Below are 18,583 nucleotides of genomic sequence, written 5' to 3' on the forward strand. Positions count from 1 at the left end.
TTGCTTTCATGCCTGTCCCACTGACAACCAATTTCTCAAGAACAGGCTTCACATTTTTCTTTCTCATTTCCATGCCGAACCCAAGATAGCCCAAAGCTAACCAAATAGCCCTCTCTGAAAGGCTATCATTAGGAGATAATGTCAAGGATGCCTTTGAGTTTCATGTCAGAGAACTGTGATGTAGGAAGGCACCTCCTTAATGGATGGCTCCGTCCCCACATGGTCCATAAGCTTGTAGGTGGCAGCCACAAACAATGCCGTCGTTTCCAGTCCTTCTTCAAACTGGAGATACACACCTCCCAGTTCATCCAGGCGAGCAACAAGGTCCTGTCATGACAAAAATGGAAGTTGGTTGGAAGTCAGGGGATAAAACAGAGGTAAGATGGACAAACCACCGTCACCCCAGTGCAGACAAGGTTTTGGGAAATGTCAGTCTGTAGACCACTTCAGTCTCTCAGTGCTTTCTCAACAAAGGTGCTTAGGCGGAAAGCGAAGTACAGCATACAGGCATCTGAAGAGAACTGTATCTTCTGCAGCTCTGAGAGTGCTCCTTCCCCAACCCCTTCAACTTATGCCCAAGCCCAGGAGTCAGGCCACTCAAGGCACCAACTGCTCTGGGCAGAAGGCCAGGGGGCTAGGCTGCGGTGTAGCTGGGAAGCACTGTGACATGGATGGATTCGAAGGCCATCTGTTTGGATACAAGCTCTAGAGCTAAGCCTTTCTCCTCCTTAATCAATGCTCTAAAGGATGGAGAGAGACATACTGCTCTCCGGGGGAACATGATGAGGCAGCTAACGTGCCTGTGGGGCAACCCAGTGACACTGTCAGACTGCCTGTCATCACTGGCTTTGCGGTCCATGAGAGCAGGCTCTGAGCAGCGGGAGGGCCTGGGCAAAGGATGGAAGAAGGGCAAAAACCACAGCGACCACTTGCTGAGTGTCGATTCTGTACTAGGCACTTTAGAACTCCACTTGTTCCTAACTACCACCATGTAGGCAAATTGAGGCTCAGGCATTAATAATTTGAGGTAACAAAGTTGTAAGTAAAAAAAAAACAAAAAAAAATGAATTTCAGGTTTGTTATGTTCTAAAATCTGTGGACTATGAGACCATACCTACCAAAGTAGGATGAAGTAGTTTGTTGTCTCACTGATGGTGTAACTATACTTGCCTAACCAATACTCCCTATGAAATACTGCTCTGATACAAAGAACAGAAGTGTGCCAGGGATATGAAAAGAAAGGTAACTGGCTGTAACAAATGATTCATGTTTATCTGCAAGACTCTTCTAATGGGTTTCAAAGACAGGAACTGGGAGATTCCCTTGGCAAAATAAATTTGTACCTCAATCTCCTCCACGATGCTTCTCAGGTCAGCCTGCTGGGACAGGTAGGAGGCCGTCTGTAGAGCCTGGACTGTTCTGGAATGTAAAGAGTAGAACCCCAATGAATGGCAAGTCTCTATGCACCCCTTCCTGTATTGGGATATCTGTAAAAATATCCTGCTCTTGTTCTTTAGAAATGTGACAGTCTCGGGCCTGAAGGAGCTGGTTTACAGTCTATGTAAATGGGAATCTAATGGGGATTGTATGTACATTACATACAATCTATGTAATGTAAATCTAAATATATGGGAAAGAGGCAACAAAGACCATCACATTACAAGGAGTTCCCTGATGGTCTAGTGGTTAGGACTCAGTGCTCTCATCGCTGGGATCCCAGGTTCAATGATTGGTTGGGGAACTAAATCCCATAAGCCATGTAGTACAGCCAAAAAAATAGACCATTACTATCACAAAGTTCACTACAGCTAGAGAGAAGGCAATCTGGGCAACAGGATCCACAAAAGTACTGAAGGCAGAGAGAAGAGATGGAGCACCAGTGAACCCCCTTCTGAACCTCCGTTTGGTTCCTAATGGCATTGCACAGAGAACACTAGACGAAGACTTCATTAGCTCTAGAAGAGATACACTCTGAGATAGAATGGGACTCAATTCAACCAAGGGACATTGGGCATCCCCATGTCATATGAGGTACTGTGCCAGGCAGAGGCTAGCTACCTGTTAACTTTCTACTTTTCTTACTCCAAGACCAAAGAAACTTTGTGGAATGTACATATGTAGGTTGCTGGTAGAATCTGGAGCAACTTTTCTGAAACCAGATGAATGCAGCAGAAACAGGAAGCATTTGGTAAACATACAGCTAACACTTGTGCTGTTGTCATCCAGCTAGGAAACCTGAGAGCTGCTCGTCCTTGAGGCATTAAATAAGGTGAAAGGAATAAAAGATCTGGTTCTCAAACCAGAGTCTATTCTTTTTTTTTCTTTTCTATTTCTATTATCATTTACTTCTGACTATAAAAGTACATATTTGTCAAAAATTCACACAGATTACTAAAGAAAGTTAAATTTCTTTAGGTTATTTAAGAAAGTTAAAATTCTTGTAATGCCTACCCCTAAAAGATAACTGCTCTCTAATTTATCTTTAGCTTAATAGACTGTACACACTTTTCCATGAGTACATATAAATGTATTTCATCCTTATTAACAATGACAAAGTATTATATTGCTTAGATGAACCATAATTTACTCACTTAATCTTCAACTGATGCACATGTATGTTTTACTAGGTCATACAGTGCTGTAACTGTTAACCCTTATCCATGATTGTATATGTATATATACATTTTAATTCACTGAAGTGAAATTCACATGAAATTAGCCATTTGAAATTAGCCATACTAAATTCAGAGACATTTAGTATGTTTCACAATGTTGTATAATCACCACCTCTATATAGTCTTAAAGCATTCCCATCAGTCCAAAATATTAATAAAACCCTATATCCATTAAACAGTTTCATTCCATTTCCCATCCCCCACTCTCCCTGCCCCCTGGCCCTGGCAATCTGTGTTCTGTCTCTATGGATTTACCTATTCTGGATATTTCATATAAATGGAGTCATACAAATGTGACCTTTTGTGTTTAGCTTCTTTCATTTAGCATAATGTTTTCAAGGCTTGTCCACTCTTAACACAATCAGCACTTCATTCTTAAGGTGCGATGTAGTATGTACGTCCGACAAAGGTTTGCATAGTCAAAGCTTGCGATTTTTCCAGTGACTACTGGAAAACTATTGTATGGATGTGACAGCTGAGCGCCAAAGAATTGATGCTTTCAAACTGTGGTGCTGGAGAAGACTCTTGAGAGTCCACGGGAATGCAAGGAAATCAAACCAGTCAATCCTAAAGGAAATCAACCCTGAATATTCATTGCAAAGACTGATGCTGGAGCTAAAGCTCCAACACTTTGGCTACTTGACGTGAAGAGCCAATTCACTGGAAAAGACTCTGATGCTGGGAAAGACTGAGGGCAGGAGGAGAGGGGGGTGACAGAGGAAGAGATGTTTGGGTTGCATCACGGACTCAATGGACATGAGTTTGAGCAAACTCCAGGAGTTGGTGATGGACAGGGAAGCCTGGCATGCTGGGGTCACAAAGAGTTGGGCACAACTTAGTGAACAACAAACAACAAGTTAAGTATGTCCATGTAAGATATTTTATTAGGTTCTATTCTCTTAACGTGGGTAACTAAGAATGGAAATGGTGCTTTTAGAAGTGGAATGGAGAGAGCTGAGGACCCCTGGTGGTTAAGCTGATGCTGCTCAACCCTAGAAAGGTTCTCTAATTCTCAAGAGATGACCAGGCCTTTGTGTAAAAACACCATTTATCAAGTCAGTATTTTGGGGGATGTAGAGAGAGAATTTGTCTGCTTTCGTTGTGATTATAACAATTTAGATTCCCTCCATGGAAAAAAAATTCCATTAAGGTGGCAAGCTGGAAAACACAGGAGTCAGAACTCATGGAGATGCTTGTTAGAATGCACTTGAGAAAATGAAACCTGAATTTCCAAACAAGACAGAAATTCCACATCTGCCTACAATAAACACTGAGCCCAGAAAAGACTGCTAGGAGAGCCTAGAAAGAACTTTTCAATTAAGATATCATTTTTCTCTTCTTCAGAACAAGACAGCATCACGCTGGTAACAACCTCAGAAGTTTTCAGAATGAAATTAATCCACTTAGCTTAATCCAAAAGCCATTAATCATTGGCTTTATTTATTCCCCAGTCAGCAACTTCTCTCCCTCTGGAGCACTATATGCAAACACTAAGAAAGCAGATCATGTCTTACTAATATACTGTTGATGATTCAAAGACACTGGGTTATGAGAGACCACAACAGCATCTTTTTAGATTGTTCACTCAAGCTCACAAATGTTCTTTTCCTGTTCTAGACAAGTTTATGAACATTCATTTCCTACAATAAGTTCAATTAAATGTAGAAGGCCCATTTAGAAAAGTCTTAATTTATATCAGATTTCCTAAAACAGGGCAATTGAGTAGTAATATTATATAAGGCATTCTGCCAGTTTGATCTTCACAATAACCCTATGAGACAGATATCATTCTCCCTGTTTAACATACGAAAACACTGAGGTTTAGGGAGGTTAAACAGCCTGCTCATGGTCACAAAGTATAAGAGGCTGGACTTGAACATTTCTCTCACATCCCAAGCGTGTGGTCTTCCTATCTGAAGTTTTTCAAGAGGAGAGAACAGAAATATAAAAGTATAGTTTTGAACTTAACTCTTTCTTGGGCACCTACCATGGTACCAGGCTTTCTGAGCACTACAAATAAAGCTAAAAAATTACAATACAATCAAGTAACCAGCTCCCTAAGAAAGGGACCTGAGAAGGAAATGCTCTAGCGAGCACGAACTCCATGTGGCCCATGCCCACTAAGACCAGGCACTGCACTAAGCTCTTGACAAGAACCATCTTACTGAACCTTGATATTTGTTCTGTGATGTTAGGATTACTGATCTCATTTACAGATGAGGCTCAGAGAGGTTAGTAACTTGCCCAAAGTCACACAGCAAGAAACAGAGCTAGTATTCAAACTCAAGTCTAACAGACCCCAAAATGGATATACTTTCCTTGTACTTCTTTCTGTTATGGAGTTTAGAGGAGGGAGATTTTCCCTTTTGCTTAGAGGGCAATGGAAAGATATTTCTGTAGAAGGTAGCATCTGAGTGAGGCACTGACAAATGAATTCATGACAGGAGACACAGTGGTGATAAGTCCTGTGACCTGAAACCAGAGCATCACAAGGGCCAAGCACTGGGCAAAGTGTGCACAAAATGTCATTCCTAGGAAAAGCCCCAGCCCCCAAGTCACTGATTACTGACCATGTGAAAATGAGTAGGATGTGAGAGTGACAAAGAGAAAGGCAACTGACTGTGAACCTGCTCTTAACAAAGCTTCAAGTTTAGAAACATTTCAGTTCTTAGCAAAAGCAAAAGCAAAAGCAAACCAAACATTGGGAGACAACTGAACTACTCTGCAGTAGGGCACTGCGTCGCTAATGTCTTGCTGACGATAAACAGGAGTCCAGGTACTCCAATCCCTCTCAGGGTTGCAATTAAATGGGGGGCACGTAGAAAATGAAATACATGTATACTGTGCTTAATGAGGAGTTTCAGGATCAAAGGGGGGGAAAAACTACGTGCAACTTGTAAGCTTAGTAAACATCCTGAAGTCAGTTACAATACACGTACAATAAATGTATAACAAACAGGAAAGTTGCTCAGTGTTCCTTCCTAGTGTGTGCTTCTCCCTCACCCGAGCCTTTTGCAGACGAGCAGGGTTAGATCCCTAGGATACTCTCCCCTCTGAGCCCCTACTCCCCCGCTGGGTGCTGTCACCCACAGCTCTAAGGGACCCCATGAGCCCTCCTCCATGGCAGAGTCTCCACCATCACACCGTGGCCTGGCCAAGCCTCAGCATGAGACACACATGGCTCCCTGGCCTCCCTCTCCCTTGGTCACTCCTACCCTTGCTTCAGCCCTAACCTCAAATGCAATCGTGTCTCTGTAGCAGCACACTTATGTTCTGACTCAGTATTTGCCCTGGCCAGGGCAGCTACAGGAGACCATGTCTTGGGGAGCTGCACAAGGACATGGACCTTAGTACAACACAACGTCTGCAGTGCCGACAGAGCACCTGGAGCACAGCAGGTGCCCAGACAACACCTGTGGAACCAGCGGATGAAGCCTCTCGGGGAAGCAGCCTGAGAAGCGCTTGAGATGCGGACTTACGCTAGCACGGTCTCCTCCTTGCTGAGACGGGCAGTAAGGGCACCGAGCGCTTCCTGGGAAGCCAAGGGGAGGCCAAAGCCACTGAGGGCTGCCACTGCATGGTAGATCTGGGCCACCGAAGAGTCTTCGCTCACAGCTGCCAGTAGCAGGTCTTTGGTCTCATTTGAAATAGAGATCTAAGAAAGGACAGGCAGACACAGAGTTTAGAACAGGTGAGGGCCGCCTGCGGCAGGCAGAGCAATTACCACAGTCATATCACCCACTTGGTCCTCGATCACTGTCTTCAACATCTCAGAAGCCAGAATTAAATATCTGGGAAACCTCAGCACAACACTTTTGAAAATATTCTGGCAAGTTACTAGCCTACTGATAGGGTTCTCCTGTGATCAAAAAAACAGATTTCTAGAAATGTGGCGTTTTCACTTTAAACATTTTGAAATGTTAAAGGGAGACTATAAGAAAAAAAGCAGGACTTCCCAGAAGAGAGGCAACTCAAGGAAGAAATTACTTAAAAATTCACAAAAAGTGAAAACTTGGGAAACATAAACCAAGTCCATCTCTTTAAGAAAAAAAAAAAAACCCACAAGAATGGAATTCCAATAGTCTCCCTGCTAAAAAAAAAAGTCTCACGTGACCACCTGTCTTCAAAAAAGGACTTGACAGTTTAAAGTAAACACAAACGTGAAGAAGCTGGACTCACCTCACACCCTGAGAGGGCCTGGCTGGACTGAGCGGCGTAGAAAAGGGAATCCACATTGCTGGGATCAAGGTTTGATTTAATGAAGGTGCACGCTTTCTAAACAGAGGGAAAATCAATGGTAAGTGGTGATACACATGATGACTGGGTCAAGTGTACGCAAGACTGAGTGACTGACCTGGACTGAACTGAACCACAGCCCCAGCTCAGGGGAAACAGCCCCTGAGAAAAGACCTCCAGGAAGCGCTTTCCCCCCAGGCCTGGAAGTAAGAGTTCACAGGATGGGGGGAAGCGAGCCTCTTTTGGGGAAGAAGAGGCAGCAAACCGGCGTGTGTTTGCAAGCCTTTCTTTGGAAGGACCGTGTTAGCTTCTACAAGGGGAGAGCTCCAGAACTGCTCAGAGGCCCGATATTGCAGAATCACGGCCGAGAGTCTGCTCTGCCCTTTGCGAGCCTTGCCAAGACGTTCCTAGCTTCTAGCGTTACTGCCCAGGAAGGAGCAGGCTGCGGGAGTGTGTGAGACATGACTGGTGCCTTACTGGCCTCAGGGCCGCTACTGCCTTTCCTTTCGACCTAGGACCCAGGCCTACTTGGAGAGGGGTTAGGGTCTGGTTGTTTCCAAACTGCCAAGGGCTACAGCAATGAGAGCTCTGTCAAAGGTAAGGGAAGAGCAATTGGATGGATTCTCAAGACGTTGCTTGGTCGCACTTTTTTGAATGATGAATAAAATTCTGAGCAATCTATGATGGCTTAAAGAACCAGCCACACAAGATTTCAGTTTTTAAACAGATATTTTTCACAGGAAGCTATATTACTCCCAAATGCTAACTTCATAGAAAGAGCAACTCTAGGGCTTCCCTGGTGGCTCAGTTGGTAAAGTATCTGCTTGCAAAGCAGAAGACCTGGGTTTGATTCCTGGGTTGCGAAGATCCTCACCTGGAGAAGGGAATGGCTACCCACGCCAGTATTCTTGCCTAGAGAATCCCATGAACAGAGGAGCCTGGTGGGCTACAGTGCATGGGGTCACAAAGAGCTGGACACGACTAAGCAACTAAGCATACACACACACAGTCCTTCTGAAGCTGGAAGTAAGGAAAGGAAAGGTGGTCACTCCCACTGACACCTGCTCTGGCATAACCTGTGCAGGGTGTTTATGATGCTCTTCCTCTTAATGAACATGAGGACCCTGTGGCAGGTATTATCATCCCCAGTGAACAGAGTAAGAAACTGAGGTTCAGCATTGGTAGGTAACCTCATGAAGGTTACAAAGCTAATAAATGGCAATGTCTTCACTCAGATGTCTCCAAAGCTAAGTCAGGTTCAACACATCTAAAAAGGATTTGAAGAAGAAAACAATCTATTCAAGAAATCCTTTCAGCAGAATGTGGGTAATTGCTGTGTGCTTTGTCGCCATCTGGTGCTTTAACAATAGAACAACATCCAAAGCCCCAAATGACTATGGTCATTGTTAGCACTTTTTGAGCACTTAAAATGAGGCAAGCAGTGTTGACAAGTGCTGTATAAGCATTTCTCCTTTAGTAAAAGGATCTATGCACTAGGTCCTCCTATTACCTGAATTTTACAGATAAGAAAACTGGGGCATAAGGTCACTCAGCTCTTAATGAAGGAACTGGAATTCAGACCCAGGCAGCCTGGCTCCAGTCTGAGCTATACAACCTTTCTAGGGACTACAAAAATGACCTATTCCTGTGTGAAGCCAGCATCATGCCTACTATACTTGCTTTGCAGAGACAGATCTACCAGCTGTCTGTGATTTCAAAGCTCAAAATGTCAGCAGCTTGTTTTTGCTTTTTTTCCTATGTGGGATGGTCGATCTTGAGCCTGCAGGAAGGAAGCTGGCCCCAGATTTCTCCAAATCCACATTTGTTTGCCTCCAATTCTTACGTGTCTAAAGACAGGAAACCACAGACACGCCTTTGTAGGAGGGTCATGCACGCTCCATTCTCTTTGACTCCATGAACCACAGCCTGTCAGGCCCCTCTTGGGGAAAATTCCATGAATATGGAGGCAAGAATACTGGAGTGGGTTGCCATTTCCTCCTCCAGGGGATCTTCCCAATTCAGGGATCGAACCTGCATCTCCTGCATTGGCAGGCAGATTCTTTACCAAGGAGTCACCTGGGAAGCCCTACATATACAGTACTTAACACTGAAATGAAAGATGTTCATTCTTCATTAACACCTAAAATCAACTCTTATTCCACACTCCACTGTTCCCAGAGCTGTGCTCTCCTCTCATACTTACTCAACCCCATTCCTCTGTTTTCCTGTTGAATCTGTTATGACAAAATAACCAAAATCTCCCCTAATGATCTATCTATGACAGCAACCAACTCAGTGGATCTAACAGAACTGAGGGAGTTCTCCCTACTCACTGAAAGCAACGACAGCTGAGCAGGACACACCCCACTACATGGAAGTGGCAGTAACAGAGACTCTTTCTCAACTGGTTTATTTAATGTGCATCTCTAATAAGGAAATCCACCAGCTCCTAAACATCCATACAACTCCCTTCCTTCCAGGGCTTACAATGTACACATCACACCCTCACCACAGCATGTTTCGTAAGTGATTAGAAGAATGAAATATGTGATTAAGCCATTTATTTTCTGATTAAGAGGCACATTTAGAGAGTTTTCATTTCTATTACGCTAAAGTTTACAATTCATTCATTCAACAAATATTTGTGGAACACCTTTTGTTCAGTAGGCATTAAGCAATGCGGATGGCAGTTTGATAAAAAAAATAAAACATCAATGTACATGAACTACCACTATTACATAATAGTACCATCAAGAGCTAATACTGATTACACACGTATTACCTGCCATCACCATGCTAACCACCCTACATCCATCAGCTGTGAGCTGTACTGTAACTATCTCCATGTTACAGATGAGAAAACAAAGATTCTGAAAGGTTCGGTAAGCAGCACAGGTCCCTCGGTGGTGCGGTAAGTCAAGATCTTGAAGCCAACCACTGAATTAGGAACAAAAAGCCACAGCTAACTGTACAATTTGGAGAAGGAAATGGCAACCCACTCCAGTATTCTTGCCTGGAGAATCCCATGGACAGAGAAGCCTGGCAGGCTACAGTCCATGGGGTCCCAAGAGTAGGACATGACTTAGCGACTAAACCACCACCACCACCAATCACACAATTAGCTGTGGTGTTGCAGAAGACTCTCAAGAGTCCCTTGGACTGCAAGGAGATCAAACCACTCAATCCTAAAGGAAATCAGTCCTGAATTACTCACTGGAAGGACTAATGCTAAAGCTGAAACTCCAATACTTTGGCCACCTGATGGGAAGAATTGACTCATTTGAAAAGACCCTGATGCTGGGAAAGATTGAAGGCAGGAGGAGAAGGGGATGACAGAGAATGAGACAGCTGGATGGCATCACTGACTCGATGGACTTGAGTTTTAGCAAGCTCTGGCAGTTGGTGATGGACAGGGAAGCCTAGTGTGCTGTAGTCCATGAAATCGCAAAGAGTCGGACATGACTAAGCAAATGAACTGAATCACACAATTACCCCCGAATCACAGTGCACTGCAGCTGTCTGGATGGCTTTAGCCTATACCTTCAGCCTGGGCCAACATCCACTCGAACTTGTGACATCAGCAGAGAACACCCGCAGGGGCAAGAGTTCAATCTAAATCCACATGCAGCTCCAAATCATGAGACAGATTAAAACGTAGTGTTCTGGGCTTCCCTGGTGGTCTGGTGGTTAGGAATCTGCCTGTCAGTGCAGGGACTTGTTGGGTTCAATCCCTGGTCTGGGAGGAAGGATCCTACATGCCGCAGGGCAACTGGGCCCGTGCACCACAACTACTGAGCCTGCACTCTAGAGTCCGTGAACTACAACTACTGAAGCCCACTTGCCTACAGCCTGCGCTCCACAAGAGAAGCCACCGCAACGAGAGGCCTGCACACCACAGCTAGAGAAAGCCCGCATGCAGCAACAAAGACCCAGCACAGCCAAAAAATATAGAAATAAATCTTTTTAAAAAAAAGATATCACTCAAGTTAGAGTAAGACCACCCCACTCTTCCAGGAGGCCCCTGGACTGAATGCTATGGTCCCACAAATGTTTGAAATCCATCAGTAGAAACCTCTCATCAGCATTCAAATCCAAAATGTAAAATTAACCTAATAATCCCCATTTTCTCTCCTATACTTGATGGTACAAAACCTCTGCTGGTCAAGATTGCTCCACTCTATGCCTCTCAACTGCTCTCTCTCTTCCCAGGCTCTTTACAGACACCATGGGCTGTCCATACAGTATTTACACCAGCCCCGTCTGAACTCTCATGAATAAATTATCAAAAGCAAAATTATAAAAGCAAACGTTTTAAAATATTAATTATAACAATAGTTAACAATCAAAGGGCCTTTCATGGGCCTGTTACCTATCAGGCATAACATGATTTCACATTATCTTTTCAATGATCCCAGGAGAAAGGCATCATAACTCCCATTTTACCGAGATGGAGCCAAGATCAAAAGCTTGGGCTAACGACTCTGCTGCTTGTGCACTTTCTTTTGAGTAAAACTAATTTTATCAGGCGGTACCTTGACCTAGAGGGTTTACAACAACATGAGGAAAGTTAGTTTCAACAGTCACACACAGAAATACCAGGCAGGAACAAATAATAGCTATCAGGAAGATATCTGAATTTCTGAAAAAGTGCAGCTCTCATACAGCAGGGATTAGCAAATTTTCTACAAAGGGTCAGAGAATAAATAGGCTTTGGGGGCCAGATAACTCCCTTTAGTAATTACTCAACTTTACTGTTAAAGTGTAAAAGTAGCCATAAGCAATATACAAATGATGGGTCTAGTTGTGTTCCAGTAAACTTTTATTTACAGTTAACAGACTTCAAGCTGGATTTGACCCTAGGAGCCATTATTCAGATGATGGTTGGCAGACACAGGGCAATTTTCCTACCCTTTCTGAACTTATGTTTTCTCCTCTATTATAGGAAAATGTTTCTGACCATATGGAATTAAGAACTGGAAAATTCTTAAAGAGATGGGAATACCAAACCACCTGACCTGCCTCTTGAGAACTCTGTATGCAGGTGAGGAAGAAACAATTAGAACTGGACATGGAACAACAGACTGGTTCCAAATAGGAAAATGAGTACGTGAAGGCTGTATATTGTCACCCTGCTTATTTAACTTCTATGCAGAGTACATTATGAGAAACGCTGGGCTGGAAGAAGCACAAGCTGGAATCAAGATTGCCGGGAGAAATATCAATAACCTCAGATATGCAGATGACACCACCTTTATGGCAGAAAGTGAAGAAGAACTAAAGAGCCTCTTGATGAAAGTGAAAGAGGAGAGTGAAAAAGTTGGCTTAAAACTCAACATTCAGAAAACTTTAAGATCATGGCATCTGGTCCAATCACTTCATGGGAAATAGATGGAGAAACAGTGGAAAGTGACAGACTTTACTTTTTTGGGTTCCAGAATCACTGCAGATGGTGACTGCAGCCAAGAAATTAAAAGACACTTGCTCCATGGAAGAAAAGTTATGACCAACCTAGACAGCATCTTAAAAAACAGAGACATCACTTTGCCAACAAAGGTCCGTCTAGTCAAGGCTATGGTTTTTCCAGTAGTCATGTATGGATGTGAGAGTTGGACTACAAAGAAAGCTGAGCACCGAAGAATTGATGCTTTTGAACTGTGTGTGATGTTGAAGACTCTGGAGAGTCCCTTGGACTGCAAGGAGATCCAACCAGTCCATCCTAAAGGAAATCAGTCCTGAATATTCATTGGAAGGACTGATGGTGAAGCTGAAACTCCAATACTTTGGCCACCTGATGGGAAGAACTGACTCATCCAAAAAAGACCCTGACGCTGGGAAAGATTGAAGGTGGGAGGAGAAAGGGACGACAGAGGATGAGATGGTAGGATGGCATCACTGACTCGATGGACATGAGTTTGAGTAAACTCCAGGACTTGGTGATGGACAGGGAGGCCTGGCGTGATGCAGTCCATGGGGTCACAAAGAGTCGGACACCACTGAGCGACTGAACTAAACTGAGAATTAACAACACTCAAGATAACATGTCCAGTGTATCTGGCATATATCAGATATTCAATAGATAGTAGCAATTACTGATTCTAGTCCCAGCCAGGAAAGATAAACCAAGGACATCAGAAATTCTCAAAGACTACCAGTTCACAAAAACACACACATACAGAAACATTCTGGCCCACTGGCAAAAATGGAACATTTTAAGCATCAAAAAAAAAAAAAAAAAAAACAATTGCAATGGACTCCAAGACATCAACTGGGACTACCTATTTTGACCAGGACGGAATCAAAATATTAAACTGCCACATATAACTATAAAACTGAACAAAATGAGATGTTGAGACACCAGACAGCACAAGGCTGTGATCCTTGAAAAAAAGTAAGAAGTATGACAGTAGTACAAATGATGGGAGTTTGAAGAGAAATATTTTGTTATAAGGTCCTTTCCTTACTCATGATGCAGCAAAATAATTCAAAATATACTGTAATAAGTTAAGATGCATATTACAGGGACTTGCCTGGTGGTCCAGTGGTTGAGAATCCACCTGCCAATGCAGGGGACATGGGTTCGATCCCTGGTCCAGAAGATTCCATATGCCACAGAACAACCAAGCCCAGGCCACAAATACTAAGCCTAGAGCCCATGAGCTGCAGCTATTGAAACCTGTGCTCACCAGTAAGAGAAGCCTCCACAACGAGAAGCCTGTCCACCAGGCTAGAGTAGCCCCCACATGCCACAACTAGAGAAAGCCCACACGCAGCAACCAAGACCCAGTACAGCCAATTAAATATTAAGTTTTTTTAAAAAAGATGTTTATTACAATCTCTAGATCAACTGCTAAAATGCTAAGTAAGCAAAAAGTCAATAAAAGAGATAAACTATTTTTAAAAAAAAGATTCAAACTAAGAAAGGAAAGGAAGAGGAAAGGATGGATAGACAAATAGAAAATAACAAAATGGTAGACTTAAATCCAACAGCATAGTTACAAAAAATATAAATGAACTAAATCCCCAACTAAGAGACTGAGATTGTCAGAATAGATGAAAAAACAAATCCCTGCTATATACTGTGTACAAGAGATAGACTAGTGTTACAACACGTGAATCTAATTTTATCATAACTAAAAATGAAACAATCAGGTATCATGCATCCACTAATAGGAAGTACACAGCACTGCCTACAAACTGACTCTGAATATAAATAAGCCTCAAGAATTATCTGTTTATAAGAATCCAAGAGTTAAGAAAAGATGTTCAAAAACAACATGAGGATATAATCAATCAAAGGCAGAATGTGGAAAATTCTCCAGGACAAGTTGACAAGTAAAAGATGGGGGCAGAGGGAGACTGTTAAAGATACAAAGGATGTGAGAGTCCAGGAGGATGCCAAGACAGGCCTTGGCAAAGGGAGTGAGCCGCTAACTGGACACGTTGCTGCTGCTAAGTCGCTTCAGTCGTGTCCAACTCTGTGTGACCCGATAGACGGCAGCCCACCAGGCTTCCCGTCCCTGAGATTCTCCAGGCAAGAACACTGGAGTGGGTTGCCATTTCCTTCTCCAATGCATGAAAGTGAAAAGTGAAAGTGAAGTCGCTCAGTCGTGTCCGACTCTAGCGACCCCATGGACTGCAGCCCACCAGGCTCCTCCATCCACGGGATTTTCCAGGCAAAAGTACTGGAGTGGGGTTACCGCTCCCTAAATTGCAGTGTCCTCTGAAGATTACATTGCCCTGATCTGTTGAATCCAGGCATGGCTACCAGACTTGCTTTAGGCAAAGAAATGAGAAAGAAAAAACAAGTGGCAAGTATCTCTTCTGAAGAGAAGTTGTAAAAGTTATGCTTTCATCTCTACAACAGTCCAGAAAGAGACTACTCCATCAGGCTAAATCTTAGCCTGAAGAATATGAAGCAAAGCCCCAGCTGACTGTTGATGGCCATATTATAATACAAGTGAAAAATAAACTTTAGTCATAAACCATTTAAATGTGGGGCCATTTCCATGCTAGTATAAGAAAGGCAGCATTCTAAAGATGTCATTGTCAGATTTCCATCCATTGATTATATATTTGAACACTAACCTAAGAATTGCTATGAAGGGATTTTTTTTAGGTGTAATTACAGCCCCAAAGCAGCAGACCTTAAAATTTAGAGATTTTCCAGGTAGGCCTGACCTAAAAGGTAAGCCCTTTTAATTGCAGAGAGTTTTCTCCAACTGGTAGCAGAAGAGGAGGTCAGAGAGATTTGAAGAGCAAGGACTCAACATGCCATGACTCACCTAAGTGGGGACAGGGCAAGATGAAAAGAAAGGAGATGGTCGTGAGGAGTGGACAGCAGCCCTTGGCTTGACAGCGAGAAAATGGGGACCTCAGACCCATGACCACAAGAAACTGGATTCTGCCAACAACCTGAAGAGCCTACGGTTAAGAGCCAAGCCTGGCCAATATCTTCAAAGGGACCTATGAGACACTAAGCAGAGAGCTCTGCCAAGCCTGTCTGGACTTCTGACCTACAGAACTATCCATTCATAAATCAGTGTTGTTTTAAATCCCTAAGTTCACAGTAATTTGTTACACAACTATAGGAAACTGAGACACAAGGCTTATGTGAGAAACCTGGCCCTGATTCCCTACCCTAGGCTGTCCATGTTGCTGTAATAAATAAAATGTAAATTCACAATTTAAGACTTTTCCTAAATCCAGGAAAGGTTTCAGTCATGATGCATTTTTCCTCATCAAAGATCCAAAAAATGTATCAGAATTGCCTGATGCTGTAACTGTCAGTGTTTAATAAAAGTGAATGCTCCCCATCTTGAATTCCTTTAATATTTATTAGCCACACACACGGGGCACTTAACAAGTATACCCTCACTGTAAGTGAAGTGAAATGAAATGGAAGTCACTCAGTCGTCTCCGACTCTTTGCCACCCATGGACTGTTGCCCGTGAGACTCCTCTGCCCATGGGATTCTCCAGGCAAGAACACCGGAGTCGGTTGCCATTCCTTTCTCCAGGGGATCCTCCCCACCCAGAGATCAAACTTCGATCTCCGTAATTCTTTACCGTCTGAGCTACCAGGAAACCCCAGCCTCACTGTAAAAGTTTCAATAAAAGCTACAGAAAGTTCCTAAAGGATTTATGACTTGGTCTTCTTTATACTTTACTAAACACCCGGCATGGTACTAACATACATTAGTCATTCAGGAGAAAAAAGAGGATCTGTCAGATTGATATAAATAGTTATGATATTGGCTTAGCCTTGGGTATTCTCAAATAAGCAAGAGTTAGGTTTGAAGTAAACAAAAGGAAGACAGTGAGGGAATGAGGCCACCAGGGCAAAAGTGATCTCACCTTTACATCTGGCACCTGGGCACCAAGGCTGCTGAGTCCCACGATGGAGTAGAAAGCAGACTCCAAACTTGTGAAAGGGCGGTCCAGAGAGGCTTTCAGTCTCTCCACGTCATGCTTGGTGAGGTAGTGAGTAGGCGTCAAAGCCTGGGTGCTGGCTATGATTGTCAGGGCCAACAGGAAGACAGTGCTTGAACCTTAGGGGGAAATGATTGTTAAATAAATACACTCCACACTATTCAAACTTTTATACACAGTTCCAATGATGAGGCGCACCAAGGTCTGGGAACCAAGTCATGTAAGGAAGGGTGAGGAGATGGGAGGTTCCACCTGGGGAACCGCTGGGCACAGTCTTCAACTATTTGAATGACAGTTCTCCCAGCAGCTTCTGGGCATCTAAAGCAAGGGGCTCATCATGCCATTCCTGTCTCAGGTATGTTTGTAGCTCCAATGCCTCCTAGGACAAATCCAAACCCGAGTCCTCACGTGGCCTTGCCTGTTTCCCAGTGGGATCTCTTCCTCCACTCTTTCATCTGTGGCTCTCTGCCCTCCTCTCCGTTCCTCTAACGAGTCGTGTTCTTTCCTACCCAGCTCTTTGGCATGTCTTCTCCTGCTTAATTTCAACTTTCAGATTTCAGGTCAAGTATCTCTTCCTTTGGAGAAGGCAATGGCACCCCACTCCAGCAGTCTTGCCTGGAAAATCCCATGGACGGAGGAGCCTGGTAGGCTGCAATCCATGGGGTCGCTAAGAGTCAGACACGACTGAGCGACTTCACTTTGACTTTTCACTTTCATGCATTGGAGAAGGAAATGGCAACCCACTCCAGTGTTCTTGCATGGAGAATCCCGGGGACGGGGGAGCCTGGTGGGCTGCCATCTATGGGATTGCACAGAGTCAGACACGACTGAAGCAACATAGCAGCAGCAGCATCTCTTCCTTAAGAAGCCCCCCAGCAGCCCTCCTCTGGATGGGGTCCCAGTTCTAGGGTGAAACACAAGGTGTCTGGGGCCAGGTTTAAATCTCAGCTCTGTCACTTTTTAGCCAGGTGGCCATGGCAGTTACAATGTGACCAGTCTGTGCCTCAGTTTCCTCAAGTGGGATAATACCAGTATCTACCTCAGGGTTGTTAGGATTACATGCATTAAGTTAGAGTATCTTAGTGGCATGTATATAATGTATATCTAGTGTATATATATATAATGTATATCTAGTGTATACATATATGTATATATCTAGTGTATATATCTAATGTATATATAGTGGCATGTATATAAATAAGGGTTACTACTCCTTCTTTTACATTATTGTTGTTGTTTCTATATTTCTCAAAGCAACTTACAATTCTATGTAGTATTTTTTACAACTAAATTTAGTAATGTCTGATTCCTCTGCTAAACTATAAGCTCCACGAGGATAGGCTGTTGCTTTTATTCATCCCAGTATTTCCAAGCCTTGCACATGGTAGTACTGAACTAATATTTGCTGAATAAATGGGAAAAAAAAAATCAGTCCTCATCTATTATGCCCCAGGGGACAGAGGGAAATGCCAGGAGTCGAACATTTCTACTTTTCATTGGAATAAAATCCTTTCAAACAGGCAGCTTCATGAACAGTCTGCCTTCCAAGTAACAATAATCACAAGGTTAACATTTATAATTAATTCCCCTTTGCCTATATCGTCTACTTCAGTTTGAACTAGAACCCCTTAAGAAAGGTATTTTACAAATAAGAAAGACAACCAGAACAGCCTTTAGACACAGCCAATCTTGGACTTATATCCAGGTCCATCTAGAGTTCTCACTCCACTATTTTTGGGAGAATGTTGATGAAGGGATGCCTACATTAGGGATATGAGTGTTCGTGCTACTTAAGCCCTGGTGTGTATTAAATAACCTAAAGAATGTGAAAGCTCTTTAAAAAAACTAGAAAGAGATCTGTAATGTGGATCATCATTCATCAAATGTTTCTGAATAACTACTATGTACCAAGAACTATCTTTGGTGTTAATACAACATGAAACAGAACAAAAACCCCTAACCTCATGGAACTTACACTCTAGTGGGAAAAGACATGACACAAAAAAACTAAGAAACATTATTCATCATCTTAGAAGGTGAAAAGTGCTGTGGAGAAAAATAAAGAACATAAGGGATATCTGGGAAGAGCTGCAACTTTAAACATGGCAGCCTCTGAAGGCCTAACTAAGAAATAGAGATATTATGTATAAACCTGAGGGAAAAGAGGGAGAAAGTCATGAAGATATCCAGAGGGAAACTATCCCAAGAAGAAAAGCAAGTACAGAGACCCGTCTGCACTAGCCA

General features: G+C 43.2%; 1 protein-coding gene across 2 annotated transcripts in view; it reads right to left on the minus strand.

Annotated features, from left to right (window-relative positions):
* Positions 1 to 18,583, minus strand: part of RPN2 (ribophorin II) — a 54,255-nt gene that overhangs the window by 33,751 nt on the left and 1,921 nt on the right. For both annotated transcript variants that reach the window (XM_010829193.1, XM_010829192.1), the window contains exons 2-6: positions 16,265 to 16,458; positions 6,855 to 6,950; positions 6,155 to 6,330; positions 1,344 to 1,419; positions 193 to 327 (exon numbers count right to left, since the gene is read on the minus strand). In XM_010829193.1, coding sequence (XP_010827495.1) covers positions 193 to 327; positions 1,344 to 1,419; positions 6,155 to 6,330; positions 6,855 to 6,950; positions 16,265 to 16,458 — 677 coding nt within the window. The remainder of the gene's footprint in view (positions 1 to 192; positions 328 to 1,343; positions 1,420 to 6,154; positions 6,331 to 6,854; positions 6,951 to 16,264; positions 16,459 to 18,583) is intronic.

This window comes from Bison bison, unplaced genomic scaffold (genome assembly GCF_000754665.1).
Source record: "Bison bison bison isolate TAMUID 2011002044 unplaced genomic scaffold, Bison_UMD1.0 scf7180017864500, whole genome shotgun sequence".
Classification (NCBI taxonomy): Eukaryota; Metazoa; Chordata; class Mammalia; order Artiodactyla; family Bovidae; genus Bison; species Bison bison.